Below are 20,582 nucleotides of genomic sequence, written 5' to 3'. Positions count from 1 at the left end.
CATTTTATTTTTCTAAAACTTCTTTTTAAAATACATATAAAATGTGAGTTATGAATTAGTAATGTTTTTCTATTATCAGTATAAAAAATTACCAAGTGGAGTTTTATAATTGTTTTTTAATTACAGTTTTTGTATTACCAGATACATATGACACAGATGGCTACAATCCTGAAGCCCCAAGCATAACAAACACTTCCAGACCAATGTATAGACACAGAGTGCATGCACAAAGGCCCAACTTGATAGGGCTCACATCAGGGGATATGGATTTGCCACCCAGAGGTACTATGATGAATCTTTTCTTCCTATCATTTTCATAATATCAAGAGTGGCAAAACATTTAAAAAGAACAGTTGGTCTTGTGTTTATTGGGATTGAGTAAGGGGTGTTGTTATGTTTGTTCTTTGGATTCTTTGGTCTCAACATGAGAGAAAAGGTAATATGTGGTACCCTATTTGTAGTATTGGTGATGTTTTACTCTGTCATCCGTAGGGAAAGGAATTTCCCCAAAGAAATAATTTTCTAGCTTTTGGGAGGTATATTCTCTCATTTGCAGTCTTAATTGGTTCATTTAAAGTCTTAAGAATAATGCTTTAATTCATAAAGATACATTCTTTCATAGTTTAGAAAATGAAATGAGCTGTGCAGACTTTATATTTGATATATATTTTATTTTTGTTTGCTTTGACATATTAGAATTTGATGTTGATTTGCTTATAATATTTTATACCTAATACCATACCTAATGTAGTTTAGTAAATTTGTTTACTTATGCTTTGCACTTTTTTATTTGTTCATCAGAAACTGTCAGATTCTGAACATCTGTCTTGAGTGTTCAGAGAACTTTTTGTGATGGAGTGATGAACATTTTAATTTATATTTATATCCTGTTAGGTCACAGGACAACATTTCATGTAAATGCCCGTTTTCCCCAACAAAAAGTCTCCTAAAGGCATTCTAATGACTTTTGTTAAGAACAACAACAGAAAAAGAGATTTCTTAACAATTTTTATGTAAGAGTTATAAGATGGCTTGTAATTGAAAAGTAGCCAGTTAAGATTGTGGCTGTTCATTGTATTAATATCGACTCAGCCTGAGTGTCTCCTACCTGACTAGTTCGGAGAAAAACCACTTCCTTCTTTCGGTCATGACTTAGCACTCATTTTCTTTAATTATACCAGTATTCTTTCCTCTTACTAGAACCTCTGAAGCATCAAATCACCTCTTTCTCACGTTACAGTTTTCCACTATAGATCAATATTGGACCCATCCCAAATCTTGGGCAGTTTTTTTTATTGTTGGTGGTGATTGAGGGAAGACAGAAGGATCAAATCCCTTGCACATAAACTTAACCATGTAGAAGTTGGAATTATGGTAATTTCAGCTCCACATGCCTATAGTTAGAAGTTTCAGGAAATGGCTCGCTGAGATATAAATGTCTGGTATGCCTACTTAGAAATTTGAATGCCTTTTCTCACAGAATCATTATACATAGTGATTATTTTAGTACTATTCTTTAGATATTTTGTGTACTGTTTTTGTAAGCTGGTTCAGGAATATATTCTCCATAAATTGTTTTTATGTACCAAGCACCTGATTTAGCAAACCATTTAAACTGAGGGTTACCTATACTTCTATTTCCTTATCTTTTTCAGTCTTTTTCCCCCCAAAATGTTCTCAGCTATTGCCTATTTAGTTTGAAATTTACTGGCCTGGATTGTGAGCTATACATAATTAAAAGTTTATAATATTGTTCATTACATAATTATTATACATTTATAATAGCCTGCAGATGGCCTCATTTAAATTTGCCACAGACTATTATGTGCAAACTATTTTTATGCTTCGTACTTAAAGCATCATAGGAAATTATTGTTATTAAGCAAATGACAAAACTTTAGGCCTTTTGCTGCCTTGGAATTACTAAAAAAGTGACCTCGAGACCTGATAATTGTTCATTCTAGATTCTAAGACAGTGGAAAACTTGCTAGACACTCTTGATTGGATATAGATAGGTAGGAAGAAGGGCTCAGTAGTTTTCATCAACAAAACTAGTGCTGAAAATTTTAAGCAGAAAAACAATTTATTAAAAAGATATTGGGGGAAAACAGAATACATGGAACTAAAAGACACATTTGCTAATTGTATATCAAGAGGAACTTGCTTCTGTGTGTTTATTAACACCCTCTCTTTTAAATAAATAATAATGAAAGAGAATATGAGTGAGAGAATACAGATGAATTGAAGCAAACACATCATTGTCTTTCTTAATGAACCTTCAGATAAAGAACATGTTAAAGTAGAAAAGGATATTGGATAGCTTAAAGACTTTATAAAAAGGCTAGTGAACGAACATGTTTGAGAGGCAGCAATAAGGCCAGAAATTCTGTTGCAAAACTGGTCCTGTGAAGATACCACTGGGCAAAGAAAATACAATTTGTCCTGTGAATGCCTGCAATACCAGATGCTGGATATTTCTACCTGATATGCTGAAGAGATACAGGATAAGTCAGAGTTAGTCAGAAAAAGGGGGTTGATAAAGCACACATAGCCTGGTGATACTTTTGTGAAACTTCCAGAAGATCTTTTTGATTAGGACAGAGGGTGTGAGGAATGTCGGAGGGAATAGGAGGTCACTCACAGGCGTTTGAAAAATTGTAGAAGAGGTGATGGTAGCTAGACTAGGGTAGTAACGCTGGGAAGTAAGAGATTTAAGTTCAGTGGAGAGAATTGACAACACCTGTAACTTACTGATTTGGGGACTTAGAATGGGGCTAATGGAGAGAGTGAAATGAAAGACACCAGGTTTCTGCTTTTGGATAATTGGGCGGATGATACTTTGATTCATGGAGAGGAAGAATCGATTTGGTAGGAAGACCTGCTTGGGGATTATAGTGGTAGCCGTGAGAAAGACTGTGCTGAAACAGATCCAGAATTCTTTTGGTTACATGTGTTTAGAGATACTCAGAAAAGGATTTAAATAACCAATTTATTCAGTTCCTTTCTAAAAAGGAATTTTAAATATACATTTTTTTCTATGTGGACTAAGGTTAGCAAGTTTTGAACTTTGGCATCATTTGGGAATAACAGGTTAAATGTAGTTGTGTTTGTCAAACTCTTAAAAGTGTGTAAAATATTGAAAGTACATGTTTACAGTTCTTTTGCAATGCATTTCAATCTTTTGAATCTTTACCTTTTAAAATTTAACATAATTTTATTATGTTAATTTGCTGATGTTTAAATAAGCAGCTCATTTCAGTCGCAATTCGAAGTTGTTGATTCTTAAGGTCATTGCACTAGTGTTAAATTTTGAATCTTATAGGTTGTGCATTTGATTTCGAAACTATAAAATTAGAGTCCCAAGATGATTTATTTATTATTAATTTGACATACGAGAATTACTGATTCTTCTTCATTTAAGTGTGAAAGGAATTCAAAATAAATTAAAATCCCTTAGATTACTGTATTTAGATGTACATTTTTTTCTGTTTCTTCTAAAATGTATATTTGGACAAAAAGCCAGAACTTTGTTTTTAATGTAAATTTAAGAATGTGGCTATGATTAACAGAAAATATTAATCTTTGCTTTCTTTTCTTTTGTTTCAAACAGAAAAGCCTCCTAATAAAAGCAGTATGAGGATAGTAGTGGATTCAGAGTCAAGGAAAAGAACCATTGGTTCTGGGGAGCCTGGAGTTCCTACAAAGAAGACTTGGTTTGATAAGTAAGCTGGCAGGGGAAATTGAGGAATTTTATTGTGCAGTGATTTTTAGAATCATTGCAGTATTATTGTGGCAGTAATAGTGGTCTCTTCCAAAGTAAAATTTATTCTGTAGGGAGTCCCCAACTAAAGTATATAGTATCTGTTTTCTAAAAGTGTGTATGTTAGTTGTCTGGTACTTGGAAGGTACTTGCTTATAGAAATGGTCTGGTGGTTAGCCCGTTGTTTTTCCTGTTTGTACCCACCTACCCCCAAAAACCCAACCCTTAACTTAGAGATGTTGTTGAATACTAGCTATTTAAGGTATAGTCATGAGCCTGCTATTAGGTAAGAAATGGGAGGAGGCTTTAGCATGTGGGCGATTCCTATTAAGAGTTAGAAAGCAGTCTTTGGTGGGGGCAGGGGAGATAGGATGGGCACTGAAGTTGTTGAGGAAGGGCTTCAGAGAAGCAGGTAAAGAATCAGAATGTTAGTGTATGTGTTTGATGATTCATTTACAGTTTAGCATGTTTGAGGAAAGACTAGGATTACACTTTTAGAGCTTTAACGTATGTTTATTAATGGATAATATATAGTTCTGGCTTTGCCTTTAATTCTCTGATTTAAGGCAAGAATTATAACCTCTCTGGGCCACAGTTTTGCCCCCGTTTCTTCAAGTGTCAAGCGTATAGTCTATTGTTCCCCACATTTTGTTTTAATTGGAAAGAGATCGAGACAGTGATTTCTTACTTTTAATTAGTATTTAAAAATAGGGATTATTTCGATAAGTTAGCTTTTGCTGAAATGGTGCAAATGGTGAAATGGTTATATAGGCAAATTGACTGAAAGAGGGTAGACCTTTCCTGCTGAAAATTTTAAGTAGGTGTAGAATAGAAGTGGGGAGGGACAAATGATCTGGAAGAACCCTTCTCACTTGGCTTCTGTGAAAGATATGAACACTACTTATTTGGAAACTTCATTTTTTAAGGAAAAAGGTATAAATTTCCTTTGTCAACTAGCAATTTCAATTTTGAAAAGAAAATTGAACTTAAGTTGCAAAACTTTATTCCTTTGTACTTGATAAGGATCAGGATTTGTAAATGAATGTATTAATTAACTTGATTTTTGTTACAGACCAAATTTTAATAGAACAAACAGCCCAGGCTTCCAGAAAAAGGTTCAGTTTGGAAATGAAAATACGAAACTTGAACTTAGGAAAGTTCCTCCAGAATTAAATAATATCAGCAAACTTAATGAGCATTTTAGTCGATTTGGAACCTTGGTTAACTTGCAGGTAAGAGCTATGAAGTGATTCTGTTGTCTTTGCTTAATTTAGAGAGGAAATCTTAATATAGTAAAAAGAAATACTTTTAGAAGAAAATATTATGGAAATTTTGGTAATATTCTAAATTTAGAAAATTGGATATGAAATGAAACGTTGTATTTTAGAAAAATGTGATTTAGAATAACATATTTACTTTGAAAAGGCAAGAGGCTTGATTGATCATACTATATACTTTTTATCTAATAGAAGTTATCGTAAAATTACAGCAAAGTTAAATAGCCACAGTGGTAAAGTCTAATCTTACCAAAGTTTTCATTTCCTTAGTTTCACTTTAGCAGAATGCTTTAGTCACATTTATTTTTGCTGCCTCTAAGGTGGGACATATCTAACAGATACTTTGCGGGCCCAAATACCTAATTAGTTTAAACATTTATTTTTTCCTCTACTGCTTTTGAATGTCTTTTAAGATAAATATCTGTAATTTGTATTTGATTTCACCTAAAATTAGACCTTGGCTTAGGTATATGTTATTTGTGAGATTACTTTGTATTGAGTTTATATTATGTGATATGTTGAAAGTGTTGAAATTATGTTGGGCTTCTTTTCCAGTTTGTATGGCATTCTTTTCAACTAAAATAATTATTTCCCATAATCTGATAAGAATAGATGTTAGAGAGTACAGCTTAAGTTGGTATTTTGGAAAATTCTGTGGTGTTGCCCTTTAAAAAGGAATATTATTAAGTAATAGATGAGAAAATGCATGCTTGCTTAGGGTCAGTTAGTAGAGATTTCTACAGATTTAAAGAAAATATTTTCAGCTCTTTGTCTCTTCTTTCCTCATGCATCTGCATGATATTATTACATTATTAGTAACAGCTTACCACGTGTTATTTTGGATTTTTTGTTTTGTGTTTCTGTATCTACCAATAAATTAGTATGCAGGCTTAAAAATATACATGTATTTAAAAGTATGTGGGTCCTTGTTGTGGGTCCCTAGTATACATATTACCCTGTAGTAATTTAATGTTATCTGGACTATCTCTAAATATCTTTTTATGGCAGTTCAGTTTGATCTACCACATGTAGATATAGACTTTGAAAAATTATTTTCCTTACCCAGTTAACTACATTAGTAATATTAAATTTAAAGAAATTTAAAGCTGAGTATCTCACTATTACTTCAGTTTTTTTCTTTAATTTATATTGTTTCAATTTGTACTTCTTCAGTTACTATTGAGATTGTTATCTCCATACAGGTCCTTTTGCTGTATCTGTATCGCATTTGCCTTATTATTTATAAAATATTTATTTTTGAAAAGTTAGTTTCAAAAAACCCTATAGCTTTATCCTAATTGAACACCCCACCACCACCCGCCCCGTGTACAATCCCCATCCCACCATTTTGTATGAATTACTGTTTAATTCTTAACAACTACAGAGTGGGTAGTATTGTTGTCCAGAACCAGGTTGTTTGATTCAGGGTCCGTGTGCTTAATTCCTATTTTGTACTGCTTTGCCTCCCCAGTAGTTTATGGAACACACTTTGAAAGTGCTGGTGTTAGTGAATACTAAGCAGCCTTGGGTCTGATAATACTACTTACTCATTGTATGGGTCTAAAGAAGCGCATACTTTTTGAGTCTTAGTTTTCTTATGTGTAAAATATGATCGTTGCTATTGTTTTGTAGATTTCCCCTCTCCCCCACCTAAGATTTTTTTGTGTGTGCTCTTGGAATTATTTTTGTGAGAATTAACCAGTTTGGAAAATTTTACAGATGGATTTTTCTGTAATTTTTAGTTAGAGATCATTCCTTTCAAAATAGTTTACTGCCTTCTTTTGACTCTACATCACTCACTGACATAAGGATTATTTCTTATAGCATTAATATTGGGGTAAGAAATGAAACATTTTGAATGCTTGTATATAACCTTTGTGCAATGAGCATTCTCTCTTAAATGTTATCTAGAGGAGGCTGATTCTACTCTGAGTGGTCCACAGTTGGACCATTTCTTCTGGAGTGAAAGTAGACTCTGGTAATAATCTCGATACAAGGTAGTGTAAAGATAGACTGTAACTTGGAAGGACCAGTATTTCATTTCCTGGGGCATTTTACTTTATAAAGCAACTGATTCATTTGCACATTCGCTGTGCTTAATATTTTAAATCTTAGGTTGCCTATAATGGGGATCCTGAAGGTGCCCTTATCCAATTTGCAACATACGAAGAAGCAAAGAAAGCGATATCAAGTACAGAAGCAGTGCTAAATAATCGATTTATTAAAGTTTACTGGCACAGAGAAGGAAGCACCCAGCAGTTGCAAACTACTTCTCCAAAGGTAAGAGAGAAATCTGTGTGAAATTAATGCTTTCATAAGAAATTAAGCATTTGGCATAGTGTTTTTTAAAAGCAGAGGCATGCAGTCAGGTAGACTTGAGTTCAGATCCTGTCTCAACTGTATGTAGGCTTGAGCAAGTTACTTAATTTCTCTAACCTGCTGTTTCATTTTGTTATTACATTCATCCCTAGTTTAGAAAGTCATAAGATGATACATATAAAATATAGAACCATCCCTTAAAGTGGGAGATACTCCAGTATGTAGTACCTGTATGTATTCTAGAAACTCATATATGAGTTCATATTGGAAATCCATCCTTCCCTTTTCCTTTTTTATCTTTTTCTTTCCTTTAATCAGGAAGTCAATCAATATATAAAGTTTAATTGCTTGTAGAAGTGTACTATAGCAGCTTGTTTTTCTATTTAGCTTTCTTCTGTTAATTAAAGAGAGACAAAAGATACTGAAGGGTAGATTTTTATTTTTTCCTCTACTTTATAAATATTTTTTTGTATCTGTAGACATGTATGGGGAACTTGTATGAAGGAAGGAATTTGGCAGGTGGTTAGGTTTTGATTATAAGCTGCACTTTTAAAACTGTCTGCATGGGCAACTTAGTACAGAATAATGAAGGTTACTCTCCCTGCTCATGAACTAATCAGCTTGTTTAACATTTTTTTCTTGTTCTGAGGTAATGCAGCCTTTAGTTCAGCAGCCCATTTTGCCTGTTGTGAAGCAGTCAGTCAAAGAGCGGTTGGGTCCAGTACCTTCAAGTACTATTGAGCCAGCAGAAGCCCAGAGTGCCAGTTCAGACCTTCCTCAGGTAAATGAAAAGTCTTATTGTGCCTGTCACATGATAGGTTCTCAGTCTATTAGTTTCCCTTGGTTATCTGAATTTTAGTTAATTGTATATGTGTGTGTGTGTGTATATATATATATACATTTATACAGAAATATAGTCTGTATGTATTTGAACAGCACCTGTAATAAATTTTTTTTTACCATTACCATAACATTTTACAGACTACTTTTCCTGTAGTATTTGAATCTTAAATTCTTTTCTCTAGCTAATACTTATTTATGAGAAAGAGTTCTTTTTCACTTCATAGAGGAGACACTTTCTAGCAAAACTGCCTAAAAAGTAAAGTTTTAGTACATTAAATCTTATTTTTCCTGTCATCTTTTACTTCATTAGACTCCTGTTCCAGACATAATTATGCAGTAGACTGAACTGAAAGCTTTTGGGAAGGGAAGGCTTAAAGCTTCAAGTTACTTAATGCAGCTCTCTTAGAACTTTGCATCACTTATTCCTGATTCTCAGGTTCTCTTCTCCATATGTCATTCCCTTCCCACTCCCTTCCACACTTGAGTGGCAGTTTCTTGTTTCCACACCCTCAGTCTCTGAAACTTAACTTTCTTTTGTCTATAGATGTTTCAGCATTTGCTGTGTAAGATAGTTAGAATGTAGTATCCTACTTAGCTAATGGATGCCACCTTATTAAAATAGTCTTCGCAAATTATTCCTGAAGAGTAAATGAAGACATTGAGATTTTATAAAAACACGCAGAATGTAAATTAGTGAATTATTAGGTACTAAAAAACAAACAAACAACCCTCCAATCCTGCTATCTCAAATCATCACCGAATACTGTGTATACTGGCCATAAAACAAACATACTATAGGAAAGAATGGCATTTGTTTTAGGCTCAAGAAGCAGGCGCATTTTTAACTACTCTAATATTTAGAATGTGCAAACTTTCTACTTGTCAATATAGGATTCTAAGAATTTATGATTCTGTATCAGTGAAGGGGACTTTAGCAAACCACCTGCCTATGTGACAGGCACAATAATTTTAAAATTATTTAAATAATTTATATAATCATTTTCCATGATTGAGTAATACCGTATACTGTTTATTTTTCCAAACACATTTTCTTTCTGTCTCTGTCTTTGCAAATGGCCCAAGTTTTTGTTATTAATATCAGTGTACTTATAGTCAGGATATGTTAGTAGAATGAGAATGTTCAAAATCCCTACAGACTTATATATGTTTGGGGAAACACTGAATATGTCCATTTTAATTTTTTTAGAATGTAACTAAGTTATCTGTGAAGGACAGGTTGGGTTTTGTATCAAAGCCATCTGTTTCAGCAACTGAAAAGGTAAGAAGAATAGCATGATGTGTGTGTCTTGGCTTCATAAATGTTTTCAGGTGGCATCTTAATTTTTTAATTTTTTTCATAGTTACAAACTCTTGCTTCTTAATAGTATCTGTATCTTTTATTCCTAACTTTTTGCTTTCCATTTGCTGAAAAAGAAAAATATTTGCCTACCTCTTTTTACTTTTTGCATCAGCATTTTAATACTTGCCGCTCACTGTATTTCCTTATGCTCCATTCTTTTTGTTTTTTTCACTTACTATTTTTTCTTTAGAGATATTGTGCAGTTTAATTTTAAACCTCTGATAACCTTATAGAAAGGGCCATGAATTAGGAACTTTACCTGAGTTTGAGTCTGGCTCTTCACTTACTAACTGCATGTCTTTGGGCAGTGCACTTAATCTTTCTGAACCGTTTTCCTCATCAGTAAGTGGTGATGGTTATATTTGTCTTTCTCGTGAGGTTTTATGAGGATTAAATAAAATATTATTTAAGAGTATTTTGTAAATTGGAAAGAATGGTATAAATAGGTTTGTTTATGACAACAGCTATTGTGTATAGCGTGACAGTACAGTTAGTCATTTTTTTCTCAAATGAGGGGAGCAAATGCTGACTAAATTAAGAGCATTTTTGGACCTGTCTTATAGTTCTGTGTAGATAAATTATTTTTTTGTTTCGGTGTGAGTGAATGGCCCTGATCTTTAGTCTTTTTTTGAGGTATATGAAATCACAGAATATTAGAATTAGATAATCTTTCTTATTTCTTTATCCTCACCTTAAAGGAAGGTAAGGCCCTGCAAACTTTATGGTTGACCTATACACTGTGAGTTACTGAGCTAAGACTGGAATCTGGATCTTCTATTTCTAGTCCTTGGCTCTTTCCATTATGAAGATTACAGAGGAAATTGACATTATAGATAATTAGAACGTCTCATGAAATAGCTGACCTACTCTCTTCACTGGTTCTTCAGTATATTATTTCCATATTTACTGTGTTAAATTTTGTCAGTTCTAGAAATTTGAATATGAATCTCATTCTGAATATCAAATTTTCCTCTTGGGTATCTCAGCATTACTTCAGGCATAAAATGCCTAAAATGATTCATTATTTCCTATGTAAATTAATATCTTCTCCTAGCCACCCACCTCTGGAAGTGATGGCACCATTTTCGTGTTGTGCAGTCTAGAAGCTTTAGAGTCATCCGCTTGTGTTTGTAGGTCTCTGCCACCTTCAGTTCCCTGACCTCTGGGCTGCCACCGCCTCTGATTACACTGCCACCATCCTACCCTTAGACTCTCTGTAACTCCTTATAGAAACTTACAGTAATTTTCTCAGCTAAATGACTTGTTGGATTAATAACTCATCATACCTCAATTATTCTGGTTCTTTCACCTCTGCTTTAGGTCTTCCTTTCTACCCTAATAAGCCCTTTTCTGCTTATTGTCTCTTGCTATTTCCTGCCTCTTTTTTCTTCTTTTTGGTGGTGGTTTTTCTGGAGCGTATTTCCCTCTGCCTAACATAATTCTAGTTCTAGTCATTCTTTTAAAAATTGAAAATCTCTAACCTCTACTGTGAAACCTCCAGATTTTTCCATATATGCCCCCCTGCCCCCACCTGATTCTGTGTGGCTTAGTCTATGCTACTAAATTTAACAGTGTCTGAATATTTACTTTGATTATTTTTATCCTCTTTGATAATAAGTAACTAAGGAATAACACAACAATAAAGGATCGTTACCCTTAGTATAGTACTAAGCAATTCTGGAGAGGTCTACAACCCTGATTATGTTTAGGATCTGTTGTGTTAAGATTTGTACTCTGAAATTAAAGCATACTAATTACAACTTTTACAAAACTTTTGTACTATGTTTTCCTACTTGTTATCATTATTTTTTAACATGTTTGTATAGCTTTAGATAAAAAATGTACAGATTTGGAATTGATAGTATAAATTTGCTAATATAGTTAGCATTAACTTACGAAAAATCACTAATGGTAGTGGGCTATTTATGAAAGAAAATTACTCAGTTAAGATTGTAATGAATCTTCTAAGGAAAGCAATTATTTACCAGTATGTAACTTCCAGTCTTCAGTGAACCTGTTTACAGAATAGCATTTTGTTTTTGCTTATTCTTGGTTATTTCTTTTCCCTAGTCAGTAGGGATTTTGCGTAATAGTCCTTAGAGCTTAGTGATAGCAGAGAAGTCTTAGGGAAGAGTAGGAGAATATTCATCAAATGTTATTTAAATTTTTTAAAAATTGAAAGCAGGCAAAAACTCAAACCTTGTATCTAAACAGTAATTTCTGTCATTGTTAAGGCAAATAAGTGCACAAATATAAAATTTTATCCCCTACCTCTTGTAATAGCCAATAAACCCTTTAGTGGTTCTTTGTTATTCTAAGGTTTCATGTGAGAGGGCTAAGAAAGAGGAAACTTAAAACCTGATTTTTGCTGCTAAATATTAAGATACTATAGTAGCTGTTAAGTAGGTGTTATTTGAATAGAGTGATCAATAAAATGATGCTTGAATGCCTCAGCTTACTGTAGAGAGATTTATGAAGAATAAAATTGGCATCTGCTTTAGAAACATGTGAGAACTAGCTTATTGAGTGTGACTTTGAGTCATCTTAACTGTGTTTCTTTTGTGTTTGATTTTAACTTGGCACCAGTTATTAAAAAATGATACTTGGATGACTTAATTTGTAATAACCTTCTTTTGCAGTAAATCATTTTTACAAAATACTTTTTTTCCCCATTTTTATCCATGAGAAAAATCTGTTTTTCCTTTTTTTTATAAGTACTAATAATAGTCATGGCTTGTAATATTTTATATAGGAAATGAATAAGGAGGTGTTAATAGATTATAACCTCTATTTTGTTGAAGAATTGGCTTTTATCTTGAAAGTAAGAGGTATTAGTGATGTATATATTTCAATAACAAAGGCTGTGATACTTTTCAACTCATCTTATGAATTCAACAAAAGCTTTGCTAACAGACCTGACAAGTGTATTACAAGAAAGGAAAATTATAAGCCAATATTTCATGAACATAAACACAAAGGTCCTAAATACGACGTTAGCAAATGTGCAGTGGTATTAGAAAGAATACATCTTGACCAGGTAGCATTTATTCCAGAAATGCAAGGTTGATTTAGCATTTGAAAATCAGTTTATTTCACCATATTAACAAAATGAAAGATTGAGAGGAGGAATGGGGTAGATAATGAAGGGAGGGGAACTGGATTCCATGTGATTATTTCAGTAGGAAAAAAACGTGATAAAATTAGTCACATTACACATTTTGGAAATTAGTAATAGAAATTTCCTTAGTTTTGACAAAGTATATCTGCAAAAAAACCACGAAAAAACCCTACAGCTAACATTATTTGTTAATGGTGAAATACTGAATACATTCCCCCAAAGTCAGGAAGAATAAAGGATGTCCACTCCTGTCACTTTTTCCCTGTAGTGTAGGGCCTAACCATTATAATAAAGCAGTAAAATAAATGGCATAAATGTTGAAAAGGGAGAAACAGAACTATGTTTACTCATAGATGATGTGATTACATATGTAGAAAATCCAAAAGGATTCACAAACAACTTGAATTAATAAGTGAATGCAGTAAGGTTACTGGAAATAAAGTCAATATGTAAAAATATGGCATATGCAGAAACCCTTTTGAAAAGAGAGATGTGGTTGTTTAGAAAGGCTACTATGTTTTGATTATATTCTTAGAACTGTAGCATCATCTTTTCTGTTGGGTTTGTTACTTCCCTCCACTGGTTTCATTTTTAACAGATTTCCTTTTGTCACAAGTCTATCTTTATCTTTTGAAAAATGCAAGTATTTTTTGTTATTCAAACGCTTACTATCTTAACTCTGAAACCAAATAGCTTCAGATAGTGAGCAACATTTGTAATCATATAGTTCACTGTTTGTAACACATTTTATTTTCACATTTTTGCACTTCTGAAATTGGGCTGTATCTTATAGTTGTTGATGTTTATGGTTACAACTGACAGCCTTTTCCTTTAGTAGGGTTATATTAAATGGTGTCTTAAACTCGGTGAAATACGTTAGCTCATGTTCTGTTTTTACAGAAGGAAGTTCCTGGACAAAAGAAGGAAGTGATACAGGGATACAGAAATCTTCTTGTTGTCAGATGCTTTAGTCTGATATCTGATATTAATAACAACACTTTGAAAGGAAGAATTCTCTACCCCTTGAAATTGGAGAAATGCTGAGTTAAATTATATGGATTTCTTTACTTCTGGCTTTCTCACAGCTCTTACGATAATATACCGTTTGAAAGGACAAAATAGTAATATTGTTTCCAAGTTTATTTGAATATAGAAATCTTTTTGGGTCACAGCCTTTCAATTGTTATAGAACCATCATGATGAAGATGGTTTATGAAACACTCCAACTTTTGCTTCAGCAGATCATCTTGTGTTTCTCCCCTTATACAATGTTTGTCTCACCCTTACATTTTGATACAGTTTGACATTGCATAGTGTGGTAAGGTAGCATGATAGAATAGTGACAAGTTAGACTGTGAACTAGGTCCATGTCCATTTTGTATTTTACTGAATGCAGCCATTTCATATTTGTTAGTGATACCTTGAGTGTTTTCATTACTGAGGAAAATTATCAAATTTTGAACTTATCAACTACTGTAAAAATCCTTTATTTTTAAACATCAGTTGTGTTGTATGGAGGTAGTATAATTACAGTATTCTAGATTTTTTTTTTCTTTCATTTTGAAGCTGTGACATTCTTGAATACTTACAATAGTGATGAGTTGCTTAAGCTTTGTGATGTTCCCTAATCTAATTTCATGATAAAATATTAGAAAGTCAGTCATGTCAAGATTGCTACTTTTCTGTTAAATGTGATTGTTTATATTTTAGTAGTCAGAAAATAGGACTCGCTTTCTCATTGATCCTCTTCTACTTACATAATTCTTCTAACTTCTTTTAAGTCATGACTTTGGAAGCTGTGTTTTTTCCTCTGGAAAGTTACACTCTCTCACACATGGTTTCATGTTTAGGTTTCATGGCATTCATAGATCTCTTTGAAGGGATCTCTACAGTGATCAACCACTCTCTGGAACCTACAACTTTCTGTTTCTTTTGGAAGATAAGAAAGGCAGCCTGTACACTTTAATTTTCTTGAATTGACTTTTGTGAGGAAAAGATTGTTCACTCTGATCTACCATCACTTCATTTTAATTTAGTGCAAAAGTGTTTATCGAGTACTTGCTTTGTGTCTGACACTGTTCTAGGCACTGAAGATACAGCAGTGAGCCATGTTAAAAAAAAATCCTTAGCCTCATGGAACGAATCTTTGGGTTTATGAGGACATTAGACACCATCAGGTTGAACTTTCAAGGTTCCTGAACTCACCCATGGTTTCATAATTAGTTGGTAGCAAGGTTTAGATACTGGAAGAAGCACAAAGAAGAGAAAGACATGGTTTATGTTTCAGGGCTCTTACAGTAAGGACAGGGAAGAGATCGAGAGAGAAATATAAATTAAAGTATCATCAGGTCATTTTTACTAAATATTTTAATAGGAATATTATTTCACAGAGGAACCTAGGTAGAAGAAATAAGTGATTAGGACTTTGCAGAGATCTTGAATGGTTGTGCTAAATCTGAGCTGAATTAAAGGGAATAAGGTCCCTTAAAGGAGTAATGCTAATGCTAGCAAAGAAACGGAGAAGACAAAGCAATAAGGTTAATGTCAGAAATGTCAATTATAAATGATCATTTTAAATTATTTTCAGGACATAATTCCTCCTCTACTGTGCTCTTGTGTACAGTTTCTCCTTAGTCACTAGGAATACTAGTAATGTGTTCAGCAACTAATATTTTATTATCAGTGTTACAGTAATACCACCAGTGTTTATTAATTTGAAGTTTTTATATGTTTGTTTTTTGCTTTTTTCCTGAAGGTATATGATATTACTTTAAAATTTTTTCACTTTGTAGCGTATCCCCCACTCATACCCTTCCTTTCAAGATGCTAAGTGTGACTTAGTTACTGTAACTATATAAGTACTTTTAGTTCAGTGTGCGAAATTTTGACAGGAGTGCTTTAAAGTTGAGTTTTGAAGGAAATAGGACTCAGGAGATCATGACTACTTGATACATTTTTTGAGAAATTGAATTTGTATTGGTAGGTGTTGTCTACATCTACTGGCCTAACAAAAACGGTGTATAATCCAGCTGCTTTGAAGGCTGCACAAAAAACCTTACTTGTTTCCACTTCTGCAGTTGATAATAATGAAGCACAGAAAAAAAAGCAGGTAAGTATAGTTAGTAGTGCACAGTATTTGCATATAGGGAAGCTTTTTCTGCATGTATGTGTTTTTTCATAAAATAGAGATAAAGGTATATATGTTGGCTGCCACTGAACTTTTGTTTTCCATAGTATATTAGTAAATATTAATTTTCTTCTTGTAATGAAAGGCTCTCCTGATTAATCTTTGAAACTTGCATACTGTTTAAGCTTTACATAGGAAAAATTTGCATTTATTTTTGTTTCCAAGCTTCTTGCCACAATCTCATTTAGAGCACAGTTCTGTCTTCTAAAGTAATTGTGGAGTTTTTTTTGAAAAGTAATTTTTCTAATACTATTTTTGATCCCTTCTCTAGGAGGCATTGAAACTTCAGCAAGATGTAAGGAAAAGGAAACAAGAAATTTTAGAAAAGCACATTGAAACACAGAAGGTAAAATAATTAAAGTTAGATTTGTCAGAGGGAACAGTATCTGGCTCGGCTAAGTACAGTATGCCCGACATAGCAAGGAAGAAGATAAACATGGTCATAGGGAGTAGAAGACGCCACAGTTTCGCTGTAGATATGACACTTAATTAGGTGTCAGTTCTTAATTATGTCTGATAATAAAAGTTATAAGATTTTAAAATTTTAAAAATACACAACCTTTTGAACATTGGGCTTAAAATGATTTCTTTTCTGATTTAAATTTGTATATACTTGATAAAGAGACATCACAATGCTTTACACCAAAAACTGAAACCATCTTGACTCAGAATCTATAATACTATAGATTATAGTATTATACCATAATACTATAGAATCTATATTGTGTGGTGTCTTCTACTCCTTACCATGTTTATCTTCTTCCTTCTTATCTTCGTCCAGCGTATTGTTCTTAGCCTAGACAGTTACTGTTCCCTCTAACAAAAGAAAGGAGGTAATTAAATATCCTACTTTTCTAATATCTCATATGAAAGGAAGCTGTAAAACTTTTCCTGTGATCCTTTCTGGGTTTCAGACTGCTTTTGGACTGTGAATACTTAGAATCAGTAATATCAACAGATGGATTAGAAAGTAAAATTATTGCTATTTCAAATTGATGACTTTTCAGGGATTAAATTAAATTTAAAGCTTATAACCATAAGAAATTTATATCTAAGAGACTTAAGCAGTACTATAGTTCTTCACAGTGCAAACCAAGATTAAGACTTGAATTGAGATAGTGTCACCAATCTGCTGTTCTGCTGTCTTGGTGATTGTAAGCCTTGTCATGAATACATAAGCTATAAGTAGTAGTTATTTATTTTTATATTTACAGTGCTATGTTTGCTTTCTAAGTAGTAGCAGAAATGTGTCTTATATTTTTGTTTTTAAAAATTGGCCAGATGTTAATTTCAAAACTGGAGAAAAACAAAGCAATGAAGTCTGAAGATAAAGCAGAAATAATGAAAACTTTAGAGGTTTTGACTAAAAATATTACCAAGTTGAAAGATGAGGTCAAAGCTGCTTCTCCTGGACGCTGTCTTCCAAAAAGTATAAAAACTAAGACTCAGGTATTTCAGTTTGTTTTGTTATTCATACTGCATGTGCGTGCAAAAAAAAATTAAAACACTGCATTAAGATTCATTCTTTAGTTAATATTCTTTGTTCAAACTTTGATCATATACTACCATTCTCCCCCTTCTCTATTAATTAATAAGTTAATAAATACAAATAAGCAAACTTGATTTTATCTTTTGAATCCTGTACATTGTAGCTAGAAAGTCAATAATTAGGAGAATAGTAATGGATAATCTTAAAAAAGTAGCTTGAGGACAAAACAATATATGTGCTTGAATGCTTGACAGGAGTTTAAGCTTTATTTTGTAAGTATTTGGTGGTATAAAATGTTAATGAACAGAAGTAATAATTTGAGTCACTGTACAGAATGAACTGATTGAATGGTGGGAGGAAATTCAAGTAGATTAACCGATTAGACATAAGAAATTGAGCAATTTAATTTCAGATGACAGTAAGTGATTTTTAAAAACCCAGGGACTTACAAATACTTACACTTGGGTGTGTGTGTGTGTGTGTGTGTGTGTGTGTGTAATCATGAGTTCATATTAATATTTCTGATTCTAATCTAACACCACAGAGTTCTTTGTTTCTTTCTCTTATACCTATTTCCCTGTTCCCATAATGACAACTTGTTCCCACTAACATCAATACAGTATACACTTTCACATTCAGATGGTTCCAGAATTGCTAAAACAATACCACTTCCATCAGCTAACTAAATATAAAATTCAGAATTTGTTTGCATTCTTTACAGCCTCACAATATACTCCATTAAGAGTATAGAATCAAACTGTGGTATAGGATCACAGTTTTGTTTTTTTCCTTTTGTGTGGTTATGTTATTAATTTGATAAAGTTAGGTCTATTTCTATATGTATTCAATTTTGTGTTCCCCTCCCCCTTATTCTTGTTGATTTAATTTTCCTGTATTTTTATTGTTAAAATTTATTTTATTTCATAATATATGAGGATCTTAGTATATCTTTAATATAGAAGAATTAATTTCCAGATGATACGAAGGTTATACAGCCCTAATTGAAGTTATTTCAAATAATCTTTAGCAATTGCTCAGTAATAACCATGAAGGAGGCTCCATTGACATAATTCTCTCCTGTTTCACTCTCAATTTAATTACCCTAATTTTATTTTCTCAATAAATAAATAATTAGCATGATTCAAAAGTTACACTGTTAATATAAATAAAGGATTATATAGATGATCATTGCTGTTTGATCCCTGGCACTCTGTTCCCCACTCTTCCCTCCCTCTTGGTATGTGTGTGTATGTTTTCCTTCTTACGTGAAAGGGTACTGTATAGTCCTCATTTGCACCTTAGTTTTTGTTTTCCTTTTCACAGTTATTTCCTGAAAAATCTTCCATGTCAGTCCATAGAAATCTCACTCTGGCTTCCATATGGAAAATGAATTGTAGGGAAATCAGTGTAAGTAGGAACAAGTTAAGAAGCCTGTTGCATTAGTGTAGACCAGAGGTGATTGATGGCTTGAATTAGGATGGTAGGACTGGAGATAGAGAACAAATGTATAGATTAAATAGGAATACGTAAAAAGCATTCCTTATAAAAAGTGTGTGTGTGTGTGTGTGTATATATATCTAAATGCAGGATATTATTGTCACCTGAATTACTAATCACTGTTTTCTAGATGCAGAAAGAGTTGCTTGACACAGAACTGGATTTATATAAGAAGATGCAAGCTGGAGAAGAAGTCACTGAACTTAGGAGAAAGTACACAGAATTACAGCTGGAGGTATGTTTCATCATAACCACACAGTACACTGAAGACGAGCGGTTGTGGTCTTGAATGTTTATTTGGAAATATATTCTCATTCTGGTCAGCAGTCTTTGGCAGTCTCTGGAAAACATATTGGAAGTTGATATAAGAAAGAAGGAAGAGATTAGCAAATTTTTTTAGAACTAATAGAAAAATCTCTTTTAAGTATTTAATGAAAGGTGGCAGCTGGTGTCTTGACTTCTAGTATATTTTATTCCTTTTCTGTTTTTGATTTTTTCCTGGAACCAAAATCTATTAAAGTCTTTTCAGGTGTTCTTATGGAGATGTTCTGTCCATATATAGACATGTTACATTGAGTTATTATAAGGATCAGAGTTTCTGTGGTAGAATTAACATCAATGAACAAGCTTACTTAAGTTTTGCCTATAGATGGTGCTGTGGGTATTTATAAAAGAGAAAAAATTAGTTTCTTATAGTTTAGTTATATGATTATTTATATAAGAAAAAGCTAATAAAATTGATCTCTAATACATGATAATTTCTAAAGCAGAAAGGTGTTTAAAAATAAGAATTACATTTTGATGTAAAGGAACATTTATGTCATTAGTGTAGTTGGTACTTGTCTGTATTTATCATTGTTGCCACAATTAAATTTTTTGTATCTTATTGTTTCTGCTTAGTCTGAAAATAATGCTTTTTTTCTAAATTTGTTAGCAACTTAATTTTCTTTTTCCAACATCAGTTCAGTTCAGTTCAGTTGCTCAGTTGTGTCTGACTCTTTTTCGACCCCATCAACTGCAGCACGCCAGGCCTCCCTGTCCATCACCAACTCCCGGAGTCCACCCAAACCCAGTACATTGAGTCAGTGATGGCATCCAACCATCTCATCCTCTGTCATCCCCTTCTCCTCCTGCCCCAGTCCCTCCCAGCATCAGGGTCTTTTCCAGTGAGTCAGCTCTTCGCATCAGGTGGCCAAAGTATTGGAGTTTCAGCTTCAACATCAGTCCTTCCAATCAACACCCACGACTGATCTCTTTTAGGGTGGACTGGTTGGATCTCCTTGCTGTCCAAGAGACTCTCAGGAGTCTTCTCCAACACCACAGTTCAAAAGCATCAATTCTTCAGTGCTCAGCTTTCTTTATAGTCCAACTCTCACATCCATACATGACCACTGGAAAAACCATAGCCTTGACTAGACGGACCTTTGTTGGCAAAGTAATGTCTCTGCTTTTTAATATATTGTCTAGGTTGGTCATAACTTTCCTCCCAAGGAGTAAGTGTCTTTTAATTTCATGGCTGCAATCACCATGTGCAGTGATTTTGGAGCCCCCAAAAATAAAGTCAGCCACTGTTTCCACTGTTTCCCTAACTATTTGCCATGAAGTGATGGGACCGGATGCCATGATCTTAGTTTTCTGAATGTTGAGCTTTAAGCCAACTTTTTCACTCTGTTCTTTCAATTTCATCAAGAGGCTCTTTAGTTCTTCTTCACTTTCTGCATAGTACAAATCT

The 20,582-nt window shown here is 33.3% G+C and overlaps 1 protein-coding gene across 16 annotated transcripts in view; it reads left to right on the top strand.

The window, feature by feature from the left end:
* The window catches only part of RBM26 (RNA binding motif protein 26), a 79,737-nt gene that overhangs the window by 36,491 nt on the left and 22,664 nt on the right, over nucleotides 1-20,582 (top strand). For 7 of the 16 annotated variants that reach the window (XM_043891564.1, XM_043891557.1, XM_043891555.1 and 4 more), the window contains exons 9-18: nucleotides 127-282; nucleotides 3,611-3,722; nucleotides 4,833-4,992; nucleotides 7,153-7,317; nucleotides 8,006-8,137; nucleotides 9,407-9,478; nucleotides 15,661-15,786; nucleotides 16,136-16,210; nucleotides 17,146-17,313; nucleotides 18,981-19,085. In XM_043891564.1, the coding sequence (XP_043747499.1) occupies nucleotides 127-282; nucleotides 3,611-3,722; nucleotides 4,833-4,992; nucleotides 7,153-7,317; nucleotides 8,006-8,137; nucleotides 9,407-9,478; nucleotides 15,661-15,786; nucleotides 16,136-16,210; nucleotides 17,146-17,313; nucleotides 18,981-19,085 (1,271 nt within the window). The remainder of the gene's footprint in view (nucleotides 1-126; nucleotides 283-3,610; nucleotides 3,723-4,832; nucleotides 4,993-7,152; nucleotides 7,318-8,005; nucleotides 8,138-9,406; nucleotides 9,479-15,660; nucleotides 15,787-16,135; nucleotides 16,211-17,145; nucleotides 17,314-18,980; nucleotides 19,086-20,582) is intronic. The other 9 variants (XM_043891563.1, XM_043891560.1, XM_043891562.1 and 6 more) reach the window with 6 other exon arrangements.

The sequence above is a fragment of the Cervus elaphus genome, chromosome 30 (assembly GCF_910594005.1).
Source record: "Cervus elaphus chromosome 30, mCerEla1.1, whole genome shotgun sequence".
NCBI lineage: Eukaryota > Metazoa > Chordata > Mammalia > Artiodactyla > Cervidae > Cervus > Cervus elaphus.
This window is presented reverse-complemented; position numbering and strand designations above follow the sequence as displayed.